Here is a 22,532-nt window from a genome sequence, read left to right as displayed (position 1 = left end):
AGGCCGCACCACTCCCGGCATACCACTAGAATAAAGGAATTATCGGCCCATATTAACGAAAAATAAGTCCAGTGTGAAACAGTCGCTTGGCGAGCGATCGGGTGGTTTAGCGAGTGTCAGCCTCTTAAGTTTAAGACAAGCCCGGCTGCTTTTTAAGCGACGCGGCGCTAGCTACCCAGCTAGCGTCAGTACACAGGAACTACTTCCGGTAGTTATACAAAATAAAAGCGTCCCCCATTATAATCCGCTATAATGCTCTTATTGTGAAGGGCAAGCGGGACGCCATACTTCCGCTGCAAAATGTATTCTAAACGCTTTTAGGTTGTTTTTTTAACTCACTTTATGTGTCTTCCACAATGTTATTTCCCTTTCCTACAGTGTCTGTTACAAATGCTCAGGCAGGACCAATTAAGTAAATTATGGGATTAGTTATCTCGCGACTTCTTGGACAGCCAATAGCGATCGTCCTTACGTAGGCGTTGACAAAACTGGGCGCGATTGGGAACTGCTTTCTACAAATCGTCAGAGGACAGGATGCCTTCGCTGACTCTTAGGGGAGTGACAGTGAATTTCCCCTTTTCTCCGTATGAATCTCAGAAGGCATACATGAACAAAGTAATCGAATGTCTTCAGGAGGTAAGAATCGACTGTCATGTGTATGTCTGTTGATGGAAATGGGGGCAATACCGAGTAGTCATGGCTGCTGGGCTTTGGAGTTGACACATTTCTTGCAAGTATCAGCTCGTCTCACAGCTGCTATCCAGGCTAGATGACTTCTTTTGGTAACATCTGATACACGAGCTCCCTCATGATGCTTCCAGGTGGGGAAATAATAAAAATAGAGCCGATTTTCCAGCTTATTCCCTTCCCGATCGTGCGATTTAACAACCAACAACACATTAAGTGCGAGCCATTGCTGATGCTTTCGCTCCTTCAGCCCTTTGTTTGGCCTGCTAAAATGGCACTTCGGCAGTCACACCCCCTCCCGTGACATCACGCTCCAAAGCCCCATGAAGCCACCATGCTTACCATTTGCCGAAAGACAAGCCGTCTGACGTCTGCTTGTCCAAAATGTAGCTTCACATAATATAATGATAATAATGGGGAAAAAAACATATGACAAAAGAGGCTTCATGTCATTGACCTGTCCTTAGAATTTCTTTACAGTTTCTATGTAATACAATAAATAGCACTCTGCTGACTTGTCTTGGGTTTACCCTGGCTCTTGACAGCTGACAAACAGCTCAAATACCCCCGATGTTTAATCAAGAACTGATTTAAAAATCTGCCTTTTCATGTGTATGAATGATTACAATGTTTTTCAATCATAAAATATTTGCTCTGGCAGTGAAAGCTTACTGAACCTGAACCATCCTTATGTTAGGCTCCCGAGACAGTTTTGCACTAAACATGTGGTTGTGTACTCTCTCTGATAGTTTTTTTCTACTTCTCACCACACTACACATCTGGCCAAAGGTCTGATCAGTTTATGCAATTGCAAGGTGTATATCCACATATCAGCCACAAGTCACAAGAATTTCTACTTCTACAGTGCTGGTCAGAGTTTGATCAAACTTGTACACAATTGTCACCTAATGGATCTTGACACACGCTGTGCTGTTTTATTTATTTATTTATTTTTCACCTTACCTTTTAACTGATCTGTGCAGATATCTGCCCTTTTATGAACCTGATCTGCTAGATATTTCTTTCTGCTAAAAGGGAGATCTTTCTCCACAATGCCAAATCTTTGCTCATAAAAGCGTAGTCTAATACCTGGAAGTCTCTAATATTTTAATGTTGTTACCATCACAATTTGTGTTTTTGGGTTTTCTCCGTTTGTTTTTTATTTTATTTTATTTGATGTATATCTTTACCTGTCTGGTTATTTCAGAAAGTCAATGGGGTTCTGGAGAGCCCAACAGGCACAGGTAAGACTTTGTGCCTGCTGTGTGCCACCCTGGCCTGGAGGGAGAACTTCAAGGACACCATGTCTACCTGTATGATGGCAGAGAGGCTGGGCCAGGAGATGTTTCCAAACACACCTATGTCTTCCTGGGGGACAGCTGACGGTGACAAACCATGTATGTTTGTATCATCTGCAAATCAAGAGTCATTTGTAATTTTACTTGTCAAAGAAGAATAACAGATACATATACAAAAACGCAAAGGATATAAGCTACGAAGACATGCTGTGTGCTTACATCGCTATGCAATAGAAAATGAGCTAGCACTGATTTCTTTATATTTTGATAAATGGTAAATTGACTGCTTCTTCTATAGTGCTTTTCTACTCTTTTTGAGCACTCAAACCACTTTATATTTTGTTAGGAAAATAGGATTTAACGATTCACTCAAACATGTAATGTTTCCAAACATACATGGAAATATTCTACATATTTCAAGACAGCATTTGTACTACTCTAACAAGGTTGTAAGTCAATATTTGGTAGGATGTCCTTCTTCCATTCCCTGTCAAGATGGGTTGTCATCCCCATGTTTCAGCTATGCATTCAAATCGTACAAAGAATGGTTGAGATGTAGGAGGCTGCTCAGCTTGGTGTTCAGGGGCTCCATGAGGTGGTAGCACAGCTAATAGCTGTGGCAGGTGCTCAGTCTCTCGCTTTGGGAAAACAGCTGTTGTAGAAATGTCAATCTGGACAGAAGGCTGATATAGAAGTTTAGAATATACATCATGTTGCAACTTTTGCATATTTATTGCTCAGCTGTTTAATCTGTTCAAACTGTATTGTCTGTGTTCTTTTGGATCATTGCATAAATTCTCAAATTTCTTCAAAGACAGATTTGCGCATATACACTGTTAGTAAATGAGGCCCAATATCCCAGAAGTTTGACTTGATGGTATACTATGTTAAAAAGTGTTCAGTTAATTTTTTTCAGCAACGTATAAAGCCCTAATTGTCTTTTCTTATTGTTGTCAAGCCTACTACACTGATGTCCCCAAGATCATATATGCAACGAGGACACATTCTCAGCTTACACAGGTTATTAATGAGTTAAAGAACACTTCATACAGGTAAGCATTTCTAACTTTTTGATCATGCATGATTGTCTGAATGACAGCTATTCACAATATAAAACAACATTTCTAATAGGTTTTGTGATCATGGTGTAATGAGGACACCAAACCCCTACTGTTAGTATATACTAGGGAGATACAAATTTTAATTACCAGGTTTACAGTATACATTTTAGTATAGCTGAATTTGATCCTGGAATGGTACAATAGCTACCGTTTTTATTTTGTTTTGTTGTGTAATGAGTTCAGTTTCACAAAAAAACACTCAGGCCTGATAACTGAAACCTAATAACAGAATGTATCTGACAAAGTTTAACAGGCTAAAAGATCTCAAAAAGCAACACACAAGTCCCAATTAACCAAATACTACTGGTGCTTTAAAGGGTTATTACATAAGCTATAATCATTTTGAAGTCTTACTGAGTGCAGCACCTTTTGTCTGTTCTGGTTTTTTTGGCTATTTGTGGTAAACCAGTTCTCCCATGTCTCTTTCGATTCAGCCCAAAGGTGTGTGTGATGGGCTCAAGAGAGCAGTTGTGTATTAACCAGGACGTCATGTGTCAGAAGAGCAACCACGTCAAAGTAAGTTATAAAGGCAATATTAGAGATATAAATATAATGGGATGTTTTAACTGCTATGTCTAATGAATTGTTTTAAACACAAAACAGTGAATTTCTTCAAGCTCACTGCTGAAAAAAAGGAGGAAAATCTACTTAAAGTTTGACTACATTCACAAAGAACAAAAATCAGTTGTGCCAACTGTATTCTATTGGACTTCCACTCGAAACAGTAACTTCATCCTTGTTCTGGTCAGCCGCCAACAGTAGCATTATAAAATCAGTTCTCCACCTGCTGCAGGTTCTGGTTGGTGTGGTGCCTTCAGTGTGCATTAGATCTCAGGAACACAAGCACTACTATCGCCCGCTCTAGTTCAAGACGGTGGAGCTTTATTATATCTGAGAGCAAGATGAATTCCTCATTTTTGTGGAAGCAGCTCAATGAAACCAACGGCCACCACACCAGCCCCTTTACATGAATTCCAAATCCTGCTCCTCACATACAAGGTCTTAAATAATCAGGCCCCATCTTATCTTAATGACCTTGTAGTACCATATCACCCTATTAGAGCACTTCGCTCTCGCTCTGCAGGCCTACTTGTTGTTCCTACAGTATTTAAAAGTAGAATGGGAGGCAGAGCCTTCAGTTTTCAGGCCCCTCTTCTGTGGAACCAGCTTCCAGTTTGGATTCAGGAGACGGAGACTATGATCATGCTTAAAACCTTCCTCTTTTCTAAAGCGTATAGTGAGGGCTGGATCAAGTGACCCTGAATCCTCCCTTAGTTATGCTGCAATAGGTGTCTACTGCTTCTACATTTTAAATATTTACAACATTACATCATGACAATTTTCTAATTTTGGTGGGCTCAGGCCATTTGCTAGTAGTTGTCTTTCTACTGCGTGCCAATAGTGCCTCTACCAACTTGTTATACTTGTTCAGTGTCAAACAGGGAAACCTATCCAGGGTAAATTTTCTCAGAGTTTAAAGTAGGCTACTCCTCCACATTCAAACGAGCCAGTTGAGGTGGTTTGGGCATCTTACAAGACCTCACCAGCATGTCAAAAAATAGTTATTACATCTGCAACAAGAGTGTCTCAACCGTGTTTTTCACGTAACAGTCACATGAAGATTCACCTTCCAAGGCCTCCCCCCGCAGGCCCTCTCAGTCCCAAAGGTCAGAGACGGGTCTCCTCTTCTCCAGTGATTTATGGTGCCTGGGTGTGCCAGTCTACATATAACTTGCAATACCTAACTGTGTGTGGAATAAAGCATAAAAGACATATGTGACGCTATCCTTTCTAATGTCTGTATGTGTACTATTAAAAATGAGCCAATGAGCTAGCTGGTGGAAAAAAAATGATAAGTAACGGGTTATGGGTAGATAGTTAGTGATTTTTGTCTTATTGTGGAATCAATTTTTTTGTTTTTCAGGTTCATATGTGCAGAGGAAAAGTTTCCACCAGGTCATGTGTCTACTACAAAAAACTTGAAGGTAATGGTCTAACAGAGTGACTATATCCGTGTAGCATAATAGTCTAGAAAAGCATGTAATTTACCTTTTTTGTTTGTGTTGTACAGACTACATATATCATTCAAATATTATATTATTCAACACTAATAACTTTCTATGTATCGTACAACCTTGGCCTCACGTACTACTGTGAGGAAGTTTGAAGTCCAGGAATGTCCAAAATGTGGATATTAATGAAATGTCTACTGCCTGCTTTTAGTGGCTGTAAAAATTTGAATGAAAATTGTTATGTTGAGAATGTGGTCCATGCATTTGTTACTTCGAGGATAGCAAATTATAATAACTTGTTATGACGCCGTTCTATAACTTATATAAAAATCCCCCATTTGATAGAAAACAGGAAACTTGACACGTGTCATTTTTATACATCTCTCTGTAAATTTTTATCTGCACATATGAATTTGGTTTCTTGTGTATAAAGGACTACTTGTGTTTATATCTGTCTTGCTATAAGAGCTGTGTAACCATCCCAAATTTCTAATTTCTGGGAATATAAAGGTTTAATCTATTCTATTCTATTCCATCAGTGATTTATAGCAATTTATCTTATAAATACTCAATCTTAAGCTTGATCTTCTTTTTTTCTTCTAGAAAAGAGCACTGATAGAGACTTTGTTAGTTCTATCCTTGATGTGGAGGATTTGGTCCAATTTGGCAACAAGCAGAGGTGTGTAATTGATGTGTTCTTTTTTTTTGTAAATTTCTGTTTCACTAATAAGTCTCTGTTCTGCACTTTCTTACTTTGGTAAGAAATAATCAGCATTGGCAGGTGGGTATGTCTCTGTGTGACACCAAAGTATTGTCTTAATAGTAGCTAATGAATCAAATAGTATTTTATTAATCAGTCACTTGATTAGTAGTATCCTCTTTACTTCAGTATAAGATGCTATTTAGCGCTGTCCAGCAAAACCCTTTAAAACTGTAGCCAGTGTGAAACCCCTGTAGGTAATCTATAGATGGGTCACAACTTAAAGTTAAGCTGAACTCTTGATTGGAACAGTGAGGTGACCCAATAAATATGTTACAAAATAGAGGCATTTCATTATAGTGGGTGGAGTGGGTTAAGTGACTTGCAAAATGAATGGGGCTTAACAGATATTTGGTGTTAACCGTTTAGGAATTGCAGCCATTTTTAATGCATCGTCCTCTATTTTTAGCAGTTTAAAAGTAGTTGGATAACTGACTGATAGACAGTTTCATGGCCAGGTAAGGACTGGTCTTTCATCATTTCATGACAAATTAAGCAGAAAAAAGATCTAGAGTTGATCAAAGTGTTGAATTTGTATTTTGTATCAGTTCACTAAAACTTTCAATACAAGGACCAAAGTCATATCAATACAATTGAAGGAGAAACATCATAATGCTGAAAAAACCCAAAGAAATCCATCAGAGGTCGAAAACAAAAATAAATAAGAGTGGTCAAATCAACAATCTAAAAGTACCTGGGTGTACCATAGCCGAAATAATAAAATGGCCACTGACACCTTATATAGGCTACTGATATCAGGACATACGGTGTCCTCACAGTTTATAGAGATCTTCACCCAAACTCCAGCACCCCAACCAATAGAAAGAGGCAAGGTGATTAGTGAGTTCAGGATGAAACCCTCAGCATCCATGAAGACACTAGCAAGATGGGCCACCCGAGATGAGCTGCTTGGGTGACTCAAATACATGATAAGGAATTGTCATGCACAATCCCTCTAGCACACGCACCATTGACATGGCAACTAGCAAAGGCTGGCTTAAAGGACAGCACAGAGGCTCTGATTGTGGCACCACAACAATAGGCCCTAAGCACCACTTCAATAAAGCCAGGAGTCAACCATAGCGCACAGGACCGAAACTGCAGAGTGTGCAATGGCTCCCCGGAGACTATCCAACACACAGTAGCAGGATGTAAGATGTTATATAGGCCTGGCTACACTTAGACCCAGCTATCAGGATGGGTCTGTTTTTGTTTGAAGTTCATGTATTTGATTTCGGATTTGCACATTTTTCCACAGAGTCTGTCCTTACTACCTCTCTCGTTCACTGAAACAAGAAGCAGATGTCATTTTTATGCCATACAACTACCTGCTAGATCCAAAGGTGAGCTCAGTCATCCATCCTCATTACATCTCAGGATGATATATGTGACCATAATTGAGCATTGAAAGAGACTTTAGTGTTATGATTGGCACTGTCATTTCCAATTTCCATGAATCCTAATATTCAACTGCCACTCTCTCGCTCTCTCCGTCTTTCCATTCCACAGAGCCGTAAGGCACTCAGTATCGACCTGAATGGAGCTGTGGTTATCTTTGACGAGGCTCACAATGTGGTATGGTTATATCTTTCCTTTGTTAAATGTATTCACTAAGTAAACTAAATTAAAGCTTCGAAGACCAGAAGTGACCCACTACTAAGGCTTTCAAATTCATTTTAACTTGTATGCCACATAGAGCCTAAATAAAGACCGCTGGGCTGCTCAAACCCTAAGCACATATTAAAACAAATGCTTCCAGATTTTCCTTTTGTTTTAGTGTAGAGAAATACAAGTACATGCACAAATTCACATTAATGAACTATCCTTTTGCAAGCCAGATATTGAACAGCATAGCTTCACAAAAAAATGCATTTTTTAATAAATCCCATGTCATTACTGTGCATTACAAGTGATTGATTACAGTAGATCTACAATTTCACAAAATGCTCAGTGTACAGTATTTAAACATGAACAAATATTTTCTTTTATTAATTAAAGAACCTAAAAAACATAAATTCAAACTCCTGTATGAAATGTACTCTTGGGCATACTAAAGTACTAATGTCATCATCATGCCATAATAGTTGAAGTGAAATGTATTAAAATTTCCAGTTACTTAAGCTTTACAAACAATTTGTAATAAATAAAACACAATGTGGTGCGATCACTATTATTTATAGGCTGATACATATTCCATTTTCAAACATGAAGAGAACGTTTGCAGACCTTTCAATTTGGGGTAGCAATGTTTATATTATATTATATTAGATAAAACTTTATTAATCCCTCCGGGAAATTTTACTTCTTTTATTTGCAGGAAAAGACATGTGAAGAATCAACATCATTTGATCTCACTCCCTACGATGTAGCCTCAGCCATTAATGCTGTGGACAGGCTGCTTGTGGAGCAGTCTAAAGAAATCAGCCACAGAGACTCTGTGAATGTAGACTTTCATGGAGAAACCTCCGCTTCTGGTAAGAAAACCTACTTGTCTCAATTTCTCAGGTTATATACATGTTTCTAAAAGAGTTTTCCATGGAATATAGTATAGTTATGTATAAATTTCATGGCATTTTGGGCTACTTGTATACTTGTATAAGTTTGGATTTACTTCTACCTTCTAAGTCTTCACTAACTTTATTAGCCTTAGTTTAGCCTTGGCCTTATTAAATTATTAATAGTAATAATTTTTTGTTGTTTTGTAAAGCAAGTAAAGGATTGTCAGCTGCACGTCTTTTAATATTTTCTTTTTTTGTTTTAGGTTTCAAATTAGGTTTGTCCACCATTGCAAAAATCAAACGTAAGTATTTATTAAAGTATTGCGGAGTCAGTCGTCCTGTTGGTTTGTGACAAGAGTTAATTTTCAAAACTTATTTTCTGCTTTAACAGAGATACTACTGGATCTGGAAGCTGCCATTGATGCCTATGATCCAAGTGATCAAGGCATTACCAAACCTGGAATGTAGGTGACAGCATGGTAGAACAAATAAAGTGTGGTCATAGAATGTCTCTGTAGTTAGTACCTTAACCGTAGTGCGGGTTCTCACTTAAAGCTGCTGAGAGAATGATTCTGAATCTTAACTGTTATAATAAACCTAATAAGCACTGCATGTCTCTATGTTGTGTCTTAGCTTCATCTATGAGGTGTTCGAAAAAGCTAATCTGACCTTCAGCAGCAAGACAGCAGTCTATGAAGCTCTGGAGCACATCATTGGATACCTGGCACAACGTAAGGCATCATATTTTGGCTTAGACACATTATCACATCATTTATCATTTGTAACATTGGCTAGTTTTATTATACCGATCAGTGCAACTAATTAACAAATGACCTGTTTGATGCATGTTTCTCCTCAGAGCCAGGAATATTTCTCAATACTAGTGGACTCCAGAAGCTTTCTGATATCATACAGGTACACTTTGTATGGCTATTAAAGAATTTGGTCAATATTAAACTTTTTTTGGGGGGGGGGGATTTTTGTCTTTTTGAGTGAAAATTAATATGCATTGGTCCCATATTATTTGTGTGGCCTAACAGATTTGATTGAGGACAGTCAATAAAATTATAGAATTCATTACTCTTCGTTGTATAAAGAGTAGTTATTTAATCACCCTGTGGCATGTTTGAAGGTTCTCCTTTGTTTTGTTATTTCAGCTGGTATTTTGTGGTGAACCGTCAGAAAAGGAGAAACTACACCAGATGGAAACCAACACGGCTCATTTCAAGGTGTGTTCATTAAGTCAATGGAATTTTTTTTTTTTAAATTTTTTTTTTTGGGGGGGGGGATACAATTCGTGTTCATATTGGAACCAGCTAAAAGTAGCATATCTTTGCCACAACTATCACCATTGTTCCGGTATATTAAATTTAAAAAGAAATCTTGGAAATTAAATAACTAATTATGAGCTTCTGTCATTTGTTCGGCTCAGGTTCATATCCATCGGGACACCAGCATTCACTCAAAAAAACATAGTGTTGATATGTGGGCTTCAGGTTCATCAAAAAAGCAAGGTAACGGTGCACAACCTGATGCATTGTTGTGTTACATGGATCCACATTGACAGAATGAATTTTATTAATACCATTTATATATTTCCGCTAGAGTGTGAACCCTGTTAAAAGTTATAGTTTCAATCGTTATTAGTGTATGAAAGATTCGTACTACAGGTAAATGTGATGTGTTTCTCTGGAAATTGCAGGAAATATTCTGAGTTACTGGTGCTTCTCTCCGGCCTTCAGTATGCAAGATCTGGTGAATCAAGGCATTCGCTGCATCATTCTGACAAGTGGTACCCTATCGCCCCTGTCTTCTTTCACATCTGAGATGAGAATGTAAGTTAGCTGTCACTCTGACTGCCCTGCTGCACAATTACATTTTTCCCACACCAGCTTGAGTAGCAACTACTTTAAAATAAAAAAAAATAAAAAAAAACAATCACCTTTATACCTGTTTAGTCTGAACATTGAACAGAAGAATTAAACCCTTTCTACAGTGAACTGCTGTTTGATGTAGAAACTGTTCACTATCTCATAATTTAAATCTTCTGTTCATTATTTGATTTTTCTAGCAATTGAACGATGCTCAACATAAAAGTTAATGATTCATTTTATAGCCAGGAGAACTTGTTTGACATGGTCTATGAATAAATCAGAATGATTCTGACAATACACAGATCTATGTAATCCTCTAACAATTTGTTAGCATCCAAAGGCATTGTCATCTCTGCTATATACAGTGTAGTATATAGCGAGACAAGACGATGAGGCTCCAATTCCATGCAGTGCAAATGACTAACAATAAATATAAGAAGAGTAAGAAACAAATACACACTTTATGACTAAAGTAAAAGGATCAATAACAATTTAAATTTACAAGTTACAGTTGAAAGAGTTAAATTGACCTTGATGGTCAAAGGAGCTTGCAAAGGAAAGCGTCTGGACTTCTTTAAGTTGCTTGAAGACGTTTCACCTCTCATCCGAGAAGCTTCTTCAGTTCTAAGGTCAAATGGTGGAGAGTCCCAGATATAAACCTAGTGGGAGTTTCTCCCCACAGAGGGACAAAAGGACCCCCTGATGATCCTCTAGTCGCCTGAGCCAAGGTGGGAAACTGGGTGTGGGTCCCAATCAGCCAGAGTTTCGGGTGTGTTCATTGTGAAACCTGGCCCCACCTTATCATGCGAATTCCTGAGGTCAGATGGCCCAGGATGTGAGTGGGCGTTAAGGCGTCTGGGAAGGATCTCAAAACTGGATTATAGATGGCAGAGAGTTGGTGTCGTAAACCCCGCCTCTGTTCAAAGATGGTCGCTCACAGTGGACATAGATGGCTTCTTTCACTCCTCTTTCAAACCATCTGTCCTCTCTGTCCAAAATGTAAACATTGGCATCCTCGAAAGAGAATGCCAATTGACCTTGATGTTATTTAAAGTGACGAGTGTAGCAGCTTGTAAATATGGGCAGGATTCTTGAGAGTGGAGTTAGTCAGTATGACACATGCCGATGAATTTGCGGCATTTTATCTTTACATTTTCAAAAAATTCTGTCTAATACATCTAACATATATGGTTTTCTGTAAGTGTAATGCTTTTTGAAAATGTTGTAACCTCCAATTTTTCTGTCCTTCACTGAATAGAAATTCATCATGAAGTATCATATGAAGTAGCATTACTAGTAAACTTTTGTTTGCTGCATGGACAGCGGGGTAAACCTAAAACTTGATCACAGTGAGTTTCTGCTCCTCCTCTTACAGAGAATTCCCAGTATGTCTGGAGAACAGCCATGTGATTGAGCGCGACCAGATCTTTGTGGGCGTCATTGCACAAGGCCCAGATGGAGTGCCCTTAAGTTCAGCGTTTGATCGAAGGTCAGTATTCTTTTTTTAGCATATGATTACTTTCTAACAGGTCACTTTGGAAATTTGCAGTTGTTTGAAATGAAATATGTTTTGCCATATGCCTAAATACAAATTAAGGTGCATGGCAAAACTTATAATTTGCTCATTTATTTGCTAGTTTTTCTGACTTCTGGAGTCAATTATCGTTGTGTAACGATATTTTTTTCTCATGTTTTGATTTATTATAAAGTCAAGTTAAATCCTTTTATGTGTATGTAAGACTTTAGTTAATTTTTATATAATACTAATTCAAGAAAACAGTCTTTTCTATGCACTTTGTATTGCAAGATAAGTATTAGAAAGAACACCCCACCAATCATACTGTTTTATATTCTGCACTCCAGATGGATTGAGTGCGTTAAAATATTTTTCATGTTAATTGTGAGGACTGCCTTAACGCGTTTAAGCCTGTTAACGCCAGATTAACGTGTGAACGCTGACAGAACTAATATATACCTACATTGGTTCTGACTGTGAAGTTTTTACTTGATTGCTAAACTCAAACTTTAAATTTCTGTCACAGGTTTGTTCCTGAAAACATGGCATCTTTAGGCAACACTGTTGGTAAGATCACAATATACAGTATTGAAATTGTTTGGTTTTGCTGTTTCTAAGGAGATTTTTTTTTCTTACTGACATCAGCAACACTGTTAACTTAATGCTCTGATCTTCATGGTTATTTCATATTGCTTATTATCTTTTTCATTAAGTGATGACGTACCTGAACCCAGTTTCCGGGCCCAAACTACTCTGCATTTATTGAGGCTGTTGTGTTTTTAACACATTTTAAGGCTTTTATCTTGTTCTATTCAATCTGAACAAGCCCATTTTAAAAAAAAAAAAGTTAGCGTCCATCCTTCGGCTGTATGTTGTAATGTTTTTTTTTAGAAATCTCTCGATCAGAACATGGCGTACTATGTTTAGGTGGAAACTAGCAAGCTAACTCTCTGCTAACTTTTAACTCTGTTAAATTTCATAAATTCTATTTTCACAGATGCCTGGATTTTAAACTTAATTGTTACCTTGGTTTTGATTGTGATACAGTTTTGTAACCTGTGTTCTTTTCTCAGCCAACCTGAGTCGTCTGGTTCCTCATGGACTCTTAGTATTTTTCCCTTCCTTTCCTTCAATGGAAAAAACATTGGAATTCTGGAGGGTAAGTGTAATTCAGCAGAATCACCTGTGGAAAACCATAAGGGTTTGGTTTTTTTTTTTTTTTGTTTTTTAGCTTTTCTAGTCACTTTTATGTTTTGTGTTCTCTTTCTCCATGAATTATATTTTGTATTGTCTAGCAAATTAGAAATACATTTAATGGAAATTTAATATACAGACAACTCTGCTATTGTTTCCAGTGGATGATGGGCCATGCAGACGAGCTTTTGCAACAGTCGTATACGGATCGAATGGCCCGGAGCAATGGGCCAGACACCCTTCTCAAAGTCCACAAAACTTCTCAAAGTTTTGTGGACTTCTAACTATACCCTTACGTTCACGTGGTCTGTCCAGCATTCTCCCTGGTAACCCTGTCCCGGGTAGTAGGAACTGTTCCTTTGACGTTCTATTACCAGGGGCCTTTTAAATCGCTCTTTGTGTGGCCCCTCAACCAGGACCAGTTTGCCATGGGTGACCCTACCACGGGGCAAATAGCCCCCTCACAATTTAGCCTCTGGGATACCTGGGACATACAAACCCCTCCACAACGATAAGCTGGTGGGGCGGGGAGCCATCAGGGTGCGTAAGGGTACAGTGTGCATATTTTAAAAAATAGTAAAGATATCAAAATATAAATGTAATAATTAAAAGTAAAAAGCCTTTTAACCAGTATGAACTCATTTCTTTCTTTCTTTCTTTTTAAGTGAGGTACTCCACAGTCAATTTAATCATTTATAACAATCTAAGATGTTACTGTATAAAGTAATTTCCTGCGTGTGTATATGTGTTATCACCAGGCTACTGGACATGCAAACCGCATTGAGAAGTTAAAGCCCATGTTTGTTGAACCTACAGAGAAGGGCACCTTTAATGAAGTTAGTATTTATTTATATTTTAGGTGTCTTATCACTCGGCTGTGAACCCCTCTTTAAACATTTCACATCTGAAGAAATATCCTAAGCTTTTTATAGTTATAAAAATCTAAAGATTTGAAAGAAATTGAGCTTCTTTCTGTCTATTCCTAGGTCATTGATGGTTATTACACCAAAGTCAATGATCCCCGATCCAAAGGAGGAGCCTTCTTTGGTGTGTGTCGAGGGAAGGTGAGGAGGCTGTCCATGGACTCTGCAAAAGTCCTACAATGTTTTCTGTTGTCATGTTTCAGCTCCAACTTTTGCTGTATAGTGTGGGTATACAGTTGTGATCAGAAGTTTACATACAATCATCATGATCATGAATGTTCGTACAAATCATCCATCTGTACCATACTTGATAGTTGGTGCAGTGTTGTTAGGTGTTAAGCCCTCACTTTTACTCGTCCAAACACACCTTGTAATTGTGGACAACAACTCGATCATTGTTTTTCTCGGTCCAAAAAACTGTTCTCCAGAAATCATTTGGCTTATCTATGTGGACACCTGCAAATGTTGTAGTTGTTGATATCCTAGAGTCCCCCCCTTCAGAGCATGGTAAAGTAGTGAGTCATTTGAATATCTTGTATTTAATTGAAGTTGTTTGAACTAATGATCTTGGAATTGCAGTTCAGAATGGTTCCAAGAGACCTTCCCAATTTACATAAACTGAGTTCCTTGGACTTTCATGTTGTTCTGAATATTTGTCCTTTTTATGCTTGCAAAGAGAAACTTCCAGCTGTAATAAATCACAATCACTGATGAGTTTAATGGCCTTGACCTCATCAATTTGAAAGACAAAGACCTTATGAAAGATTTAAGTGGATGTCTGTTGATATTTGAGTTTATTATATGCCTTTGACCCTGTGCGATTAATATAAAATCTCAATTAATTTAAAGTAGTGCATCCAATAATGTTCAAGTCATAATAGATGAATGCTGTAAAACCATTTCAACCTGGAAAAAGAGCAGTTGAAAGAAATCATTAGAAGCCCAAAATAATCATGACATTCATACCCATGATGAGTGTTCATAAACTTCTGATCACAATTGTATATGATATTCAAAGGACATGTCATATCTTTGGTACCCTTGTCCTCTTGTGTCAACATCAGGCAATTTTTTTTCTTTTGTTTACAAGTGTATTACCATACAATGTTTTGGGAATGACTGTTCATTTTTGTGACATGAATATCTCTCTTTGTTAACCGTTTTATGCTGTTTTTCCATTTTGCAACCTACCTCTTTTTCTATGATGGCTGTGACTAATTGGATAAACATTTAAGAAAACGTAGATATGGAGTTAGGATTCTCTTTCATTTTAATGTAGGGTTACACAAAAACTTTCTCTCAAAGCTGCTATGTAATTATATCTTCTTGTCTTAGGCGAGCGAGGGTCTGGATTTTGCAGACATGTTTGGTCGGGGTGTCATCATTACTGGCCTTCCTTTCCCTCCAAAAAAAGACCCTCGCGTTGTCCTGAAAATGCAATTTTTGGATGAGATGAATCAAAAGAATTCTGTAGGGCAAAAGGTGAAAGAAAATCAACAAAATTAACTATTGAGGTACACTAAAGGATTGCTTGGTCGTATAACGGTAGTTGGATTTCTGTGTGTGTGTGTGTGTGTGTGTGTGTGTGTGTGTGTGTGTGTGTGTGTGTGTGTGTGTGTATGTGTGTGAACAGTACTTATCAGGGCAAGACTGGTACAGACAGCAGGCTTTCAGAGCTGTGAATCAGGCCATTGGTAGAGTGATTCGTCACAAGGAAGACTATGGAGCGATCTTCTTGTGTGATCAGAGGTCAGATATAGACCACGTTTACTTAATTAAGTAACATCATACAAGAGGGAACATTCTCCACTATACCAGACAGTGTCTCCGAAGCTTCACATTTAAAAAATTCTCAATTAAGTGCTTAGTTCACCTTATTAATTGAAAATGTAAAAAAGTATTCTTAAACTAAAATGAAAAGTTTCCCAACAGATTTAAAAATGCTGATACCCGGGCCATGCTTCCATCATGGGTGAGGTCTTATGTGCGCCTCTATGACACCTTTGGCAATGTCGTCCGTGATGTCTCTCAGTTCTTCAGGACTGCACAAAAAATGGTGGGTAGTCGCACCTGCACAGTTCATACAATGCTGCAAATTCTTTCATTATTCAGTTTTGTTAAGGAACCAGCTAATAGTACTGTTGGTAATCCGGATTTGTGGGTAGGTTTTTTAAGCTCTGAAAAGATAGGAAACTTGAGTTGTGATTTAAAACAAAAAAAATCCAGAGTAGTTAAAAATGTGAATATTTACCTTGAGTATTTTCATTAATGTCTATGGCACTATTTATCTCGCCAAAATATACTTTTAATGAACTTTGATTTCTAGTTTTTTCTGCCAGTTTTTTTATAATAAAGTTAGAGTTATGGGTTTTTGTAACACCGTGCCAACCTTTGTTGTCGGATTCTTTTAATAATAAATATCGGCTAACATATCATATCATTGCATGTGCAGTAAAATGTGTAGACGCTTTTATGAAAGTTGTTTGCAGGTCAGTTGGTCAGCTTCTCCTGACAGTGTGTGCATTAAACATTTAAGAGGCCTGTGGTTGGGAAGAAGGCTCCAGCACACAACCACGAGACTGAGTGTTCACGAGACACTCAGTCCTCCAGTTCCACTTCTCGCCGCTACTTGCAAACTTCTCACACCCAGAAGGCCAAGGTGTTGGACACATACCTTCCCAGCTTGAAGAGGAGGAGACTCAGTTAGTACAATGGATGTGGTTTGATGTTTTGCTATGTTTCGTTTTAGCATATTAAAGATCAAGGTGTGCTTTTGCTATACCAGATATATTTCACTAGAATGTCTTTACAATTCATTGAGTTTAAATGGAGAAAAACTACATTAGAAACAATGAGTTCAATAATAAATGGTATAAATTGAAGTGACTAAAAGCCAGTTAAACCGAAACCTACAGAAATGCAAATATTAGTTTTAAAATGTACAGCTGCCCCAATGTGAGTCCTTGATTATTTTTTTGTGATCAGATGAGAAGAATGGAGCCAATGACATGGCCAATTTCCTTAATCAGTATGAGGTGCTGCACAATAACAGGAGACCACTCAACTTGCTGGATGCTTTGGAGCAAGCCAGCAATACCATTGAAGAGGACATGCGAGAGCAAAAGGTAGATCATTTTCTGACATTGTCACAGTGTAAGAAGTACTAATTCACATCATGAGTAACAGACAAAGTGTGTGAGTAATTGTGTGTGTGTGTGTCTGTGTGTATGTGTGAGGGGGGATTACTATAGATTTTGAAGAGGATGAAAATTGGAAAGGCAGTTGGTACAAATGACATACCTGTGGAGGTATGGAGATGTATAGGAGGGAGAGCAGTGAAAATTTAACCAGATTGTTTAACATAGTCTTGGAAAGTGAGAGTATCGCTCAGAGAAGAAGGATATTGGTACAGTTATTTAGGATGTGCAGAACTATAGTAACTACAGCAGGATAAAGTAGATGAGATATACCAGCAGCTAAGGAAGATATATATTCTTGGTGCATATATACCAATCTGTTTCAGGTATGCTAAGGCACGAAAACTAGATTTGTTTTTTGCATTGAGTGTTAACAGAGAAGTATGCCAGTATGGTATAACGTTATAACCATTTTCCTAATATTGTGTTGGTTGTCCTTACTTTCCGAAACAGTCCAAAAGACCTCTGAAGGTCGTCTGGGTTATCTGGCACCAATATGTTTGCAGCCAGAGTTGTGTTCCTCAAAACATTTTTGAACGTATTTTACATTATCTTGCTTAGCCATCATGGAATACTATTTCCATGAAAGGGTGTGCATGATCTGCAACAATGTTTATGCAAAATTTACATCTCAAAGTAACATCCAAGTAATGATCATCTTCTACTGTGGCTCCATTGAAAGTGTGCTCACATGCTGCATCTGTTTATGGTTCTCTAGCTGCACCATGCCACACAAAAAGGCATTTGAGAGGGTCATTAATATGACCCAAAAAAATAATTCAATTCTAATTACCTATTATTGGCAGTGGACAGGGCTTAGCATGATCACCCTGACTGGTCTGAAGCTATGTAGCCCCATACTTATATGTGATCCACTCTGTATTCTGACAGATTTCTATCAGAATCAACCAAGACTTTTTTAGCAGTTTTAGCCACAGTCGCTTTTTTTGATTAGTACACATAGGCCAGTTTTTACTCATTAGTGAGCCTTGGCCACCCATGACCCTGTCGCTGGTTCACACACTTTCTTTCTTGAACCACTTTTGATAGATACTGACCATTGCAAACTGGAAATTAATATAAACCAAGACAGGTACCATGATGAAGAGAGAATCAATCTTCTTCACTTCAGCTGTTAGGGTTCATAATGTTAAGCCTAATCTGGTATATAGAGAAGGTCAGAAGTATTCGCATTGTGTCTTTTTGGACCTCACATGGTAGCATGCCAAGAAAGGAAATATGGTACTGCAGAAATAAGTCAGAGTAAGAGCCAGATACATGAGTAGGTGTGCAGTAGGAATGACAGATGGGGATCTGATCTGGGCCACTTTTGTTTGCAGTACTAATGGTTGACAGATGAGGTCAGGCAGTAGTCTCCATGGACTGTGATGTTCTCAGACAACATTGTGAATTGTAGTGAGAGATGTAAGCACGTGGAAGACAGTCTTGAGAGCTGGAAGTATACTTAGTTTTTGATTGATTTCTGTACTTGTAAAATAGTGGTAAAAAAGTTTATGCTGCTCAGATTTTGTTTCTTCTAATGTCATTGAAGAAGCTGGGTGTCCCTGAGGATTTGTCTCAAGAACGTAAACCCAGCAGGGCTAAGACATTCCTGGCGGACATGAAGAAGTCCCTGAGTGAGGTCTGCTGTCACCGCATCATACGGGCGCTGCACACCTACAAAAAGACTGATGACCTGAATCACCTGCTGACTGAAACCGCATTTTTAGGCAAAGACACTAATACTCAGAATCTCCTACATGGTAAATCTTCTGCTGTCATAAATTAATAGCTGCAAAAATACCTCACTTGGTTAACACTGAGATTTTAAGAATGACAATATACTCACTGGAGGCATGAGAGTACGCTCTCTCACCTACATCTATGAAGTATACCTGCTTTGCACAGGTCTGAACTCGGAACACGTTTTCTAGATTTACGAGTAGTTCATATTACTCTCTAGGTAAAATGTGTCTAACCAATTCACTTATTTACAAATCCATTAAAGTCATTATCTTTTTTTCAACTCTTTCGAATTGAATGAAATATTTTAAATTATTATTTTTTTAATATTAATTTGTTTATTTAAAATCTCACGCCAGCAAAATAGTTGAAATATGTGCAGAATGCATTGACTTATTGAAACAAGCAGGGATTTTGATTTTCAACTTGGTCATGCACAGTACAAAATTGTAAAAGTTGTGTTTTGTCCAAATGGTAAAGATGAAATGAGCTTTAATTCAAGATAGAGAGAGAACTCTTTATTGTAATTGCACATTCATACCTATCACAATAGTAAAACAAAATAGAAAAATTTCCCACGTCGGCACTACAAACCAGGATAATTGTTAACATGGATTGTTTTTAATAACTGGGTAAAAATCTCTTGCAGTCAGTGATTTCCTAAATTGTCCCATCAACATCACCATATTTAATTTCAGCCTTCATACATGTTGACCATGGCTTGCCCACCTCAACTTGGATGAACTGGCATGTTTGGATACAGTGCAGATCATAGTTGGTCAATATGAATTTCCAGTCTTTTCTTAAATTGATTTCTCTACCATAATATGTATACGTAATGAAACTATGTACTGTGGATAGGATCATTGCGTTCTTTGTAGTTTGCCCAGTTTTTCACAATAGCTTAGGAACCCCTCAACCAATGTTACTTTTAAAAAACTGAATATATCTGTATTCATTATCAGACATTTACACAATACTAATAACAATGTCAAAGTCATAATTTCGCACCAATATAACAGTGTGTTAGTGGAATATTGCTAAAACAGTTTGTAGTTGATTGCTATTGCTGCCTTGTGTCACAGGCCTCTACCACTTTGTTCGCCCACACCACAAAAAGAGGTTTGATGAAAATTGCCAGAAGATGGCAAGGCAGGGCTGTGGATACAAACCTGATCACACTCTGTCCAAGGATAGGAAGAATACAGTAATGCTGCAGAACGGTAAGAAACATTATCTGATATTTACTTAGTGCTCTTGTGCGAACAGATCAAGTTAAATTTTAGTTAAATGCCTGCTGTGGATGTCATATTATAGTTTGTGGTGTATCTACTCACAGACAAGTCCAAGTAGTTTGGAGATGACATTTGGGTGGAAGATGTCAGACTGGCGTATCACCTCTTCCAGGATGTCTCCTATTCCAGCAGAGAAGATGACTTGTCATTTGAGGACAACTTTACAAAAATGTTTTCAACGTTCAATAAAATAAACCAGCCATTCAGTGACTCCCGTACCTCAGCTTGGCTTCAGAGTTGTGTTCTTATGAACGTATGTATGTATATGTGGACAGTGATTGTGGAGAAGTGTTCTGGCAAATTGGAAAGACAATTAAAATTACAAAAAGCCAAACAGACAAAAGCTGTCTTGGAATCAACATTCAAAACATGATCACTACTGTATAAAAAAAAAGGTCCATAAATTACAAATGAATATGTTGCTTAACTGTAAACTGTAATCTCAGGTAACAAGGCAATTCAAGTGGCTTTTATTTTAATTTCAACCATGTATAGTGTTACAGTACAGAGTGAAGTGAGACAGCGTTCCTCTGAGACCCTGGTGCTACATACGACATATAACGGACAAACACAGGACTACTAACATCAGTCATAGTAAATGTTCTGTAAGAAAGATTGCCAACTCTAACTACATAAACCTGTAGTGGACATTTCAGTTAAGTAATTATATAATCTACACATTAAGGCCACTATTCAGCATCAACATGGACTGTCAACTTACAACATGAAGCATGTAGAGGTGAGCACTATTGCTGTTTTTCTAGCAATTTATATAGATCCAGCCAAGTGCTGCCTTTTGGTGGTTGCATTGTGCATAAGCAGCATGACCCTATAGAAAACAAGACGAAAGGAAAGCTTTGTACAATGTCATCACTCTGAGATGGACATCAAAAGTTTCCACGAGGACTCTGTGCCTCCCTGGACTACTTCAACCACAAAAACAAGAAGGGCTGGAGATGTGTCAAACCTCAACATATTAACCAAAGGAAGAGCAGGGAAAGAAGAACTAAGTAAAATCACAGGGGGACCCTGAGAGCTTCAAAAGACCAATCCCTGGCGCTCTGATCAAGATTCCTGTGGATGCAACTCATCAGGGAATGGCAACGAGGAAGAGGAGAGGGGAGGCCTGTGGGAGTAGCATAGTGAGAACAACCACACATCTGCCAACTGAGTCAGCACTGCAGGATTGATCAGAATGACACAGAATGGCCCTGTCACAAGCCTATTTAGATATGCTTGAAAACAGACTTTGGGGGGACATGTGATACCACTGACTACTCCCCAGCTTTTTCCAACTTGGATGTTGTATGTGGAGTTTGTTGCTTTTTTCTCCTCTATCTCTCTCCACGTTTATATACATTATTTTAATCGTGTGTGTTTTGGTCTGCCTCTGTAATGTGAGTGTCAGCCCAGTGATGCTCCAATTCAAAGTGACATTGCTTTGGCAATGACTCCATCTAATGGTTAAATTTCTGAACTGCAGGCTCAGTAAGTAAGTAAGTAAGTAAGTAAGTAAACTTAATTTATTAAGCGCTTTTCACAGACAGACATTCACAAAGCGCTGTACACAAATATTAAAATAAACAATAAAATCAATAGACATTATATACAATGTAAAAGATCAAATGTAATTAGTGTAAAAAATATAAAATGTAGATCAACAAAAGGCTTGTTTGAACAGAAGAGTTTTTAACTGTTTTTTAAAAGAATCCACAGAGTCAAGCAAACGTAGTGGTAGTGGTAAACTGTTCCACAGCCTTGGTGCAACAGACTGAAAGGCTCTGTCCCCTTTTGTCTTCAGTCGTGTACGGGGAACAACTAAGAGACTCTGAGTCTGTGAGCGGAGATGACGAGCAGCAGTGTATTTTAAAAGAAGCTTGGATAAGTAATCTGGAGCCGTTTAGTGCTCTGTATGTTTAAACAAGAATTTTAAAGCGAATTCTAAACTCTATTGGGAGCCAATGTAAAGAATATAAGATGGGAGTGATGTGAACACGCTTGGTAGAGCGAGTTAGTAGTCTGGCTGCTGCGTTTTGTATTGTCTGGAGGCGAGAGAGAGATGATTTATCCAAGCTAGTAAACAGGGAATTACAGTAATCTAAGCGTGATGACACAAATGCATGAATGAGTTTCAGTCACAAAAACGCAATATTTTGACCATTACTGAGCTTACACTTGAGAATACTATTTGACCTTTGTGACCTTTTGTACTCCTATTGATATATGTTATATTGTACAAATAGTTCATTAAACACACATTTTCTCAATTTGATGACAAAACAAACAAACTGGGAAATAATTATTGGCTTTATTTGTCACACCGTGACTGTGGCTGTGGTCTGTGGCAAATTTTCATCTTCACCACTGTACGTGGAGTCTAGCAGTTATCTTTGTGAAAAACAAAGGATCTTGCG

General features: G+C 38.0%; 1 protein-coding gene across 2 annotated transcripts; it reads left to right on the top strand.

The window, feature by feature from the left end:
* The first annotated feature begins 11 nt into the window (after positions 1-11).
* On the top strand, positions 12-20,341 carry LOC146679395 (regulator of telomere elongation helicase 1-like). 2 transcript variants are annotated; one of them, XM_085450470.1, is made up of 29 exons: positions 18-636; positions 1,895-2,084; positions 2,944-3,037; positions 3,541-3,622; positions 5,031-5,091; positions 5,722-5,797; positions 7,137-7,221; positions 7,388-7,453; positions 8,196-8,352; positions 8,640-8,678; positions 8,768-8,840; positions 9,010-9,107; positions 9,236-9,291; positions 9,534-9,605; positions 9,809-9,890; positions 10,079-10,211; positions 11,626-11,739; positions 12,293-12,333; positions 12,840-12,925; positions 13,719-13,796; positions 13,947-14,024; positions 15,219-15,365; positions 15,517-15,632; positions 15,816-15,939; positions 16,420-16,585; positions 16,869-17,008; positions 18,633-18,843; positions 19,909-20,046; positions 20,163-20,341. In XM_085450470.1, the coding sequence occupies exons 1-29, from the start codon at positions 535-537 to the stop codon at positions 20,174-20,176; spliced, it is 2,919 nt and encodes a 972-aa protein (XP_085306596.1). In that variant the 5' UTR covers positions 18-534; the 3' UTR covers positions 20,177-20,341. The 2 variants fall into 2 exon arrangements, with proteins under 2 accessions (XP_085306597.1, XP_085306596.1); XM_085450471.1 differs by lacking the exons at positions 16,869-17,008; positions 18,633-18,843; positions 19,909-20,046; positions 20,163-20,341 and having other exon boundaries at positions 12-636; positions 16,363-16,487.
* Positions 20,342-22,532: the final 2,191 nt, after the last annotated feature.

Source organism: Copadichromis virginalis, unplaced genomic scaffold (genome assembly GCF_057382275.1).
Source record: "Copadichromis virginalis isolate Kocher_CV1m ecotype Utaka unplaced genomic scaffold, C_Virginalis_male_GT1.1 unmapped_scaffold_3, whole genome shotgun sequence".
NCBI classification, from domain to species: domain Eukaryota; kingdom Metazoa; phylum Chordata; class Actinopteri; order Cichliformes; family Cichlidae; genus Copadichromis; species Copadichromis virginalis.
Note: the sequence above shows the minus strand (reverse complement) of the source record. Positions and strands in the feature narration are given on the sequence as shown.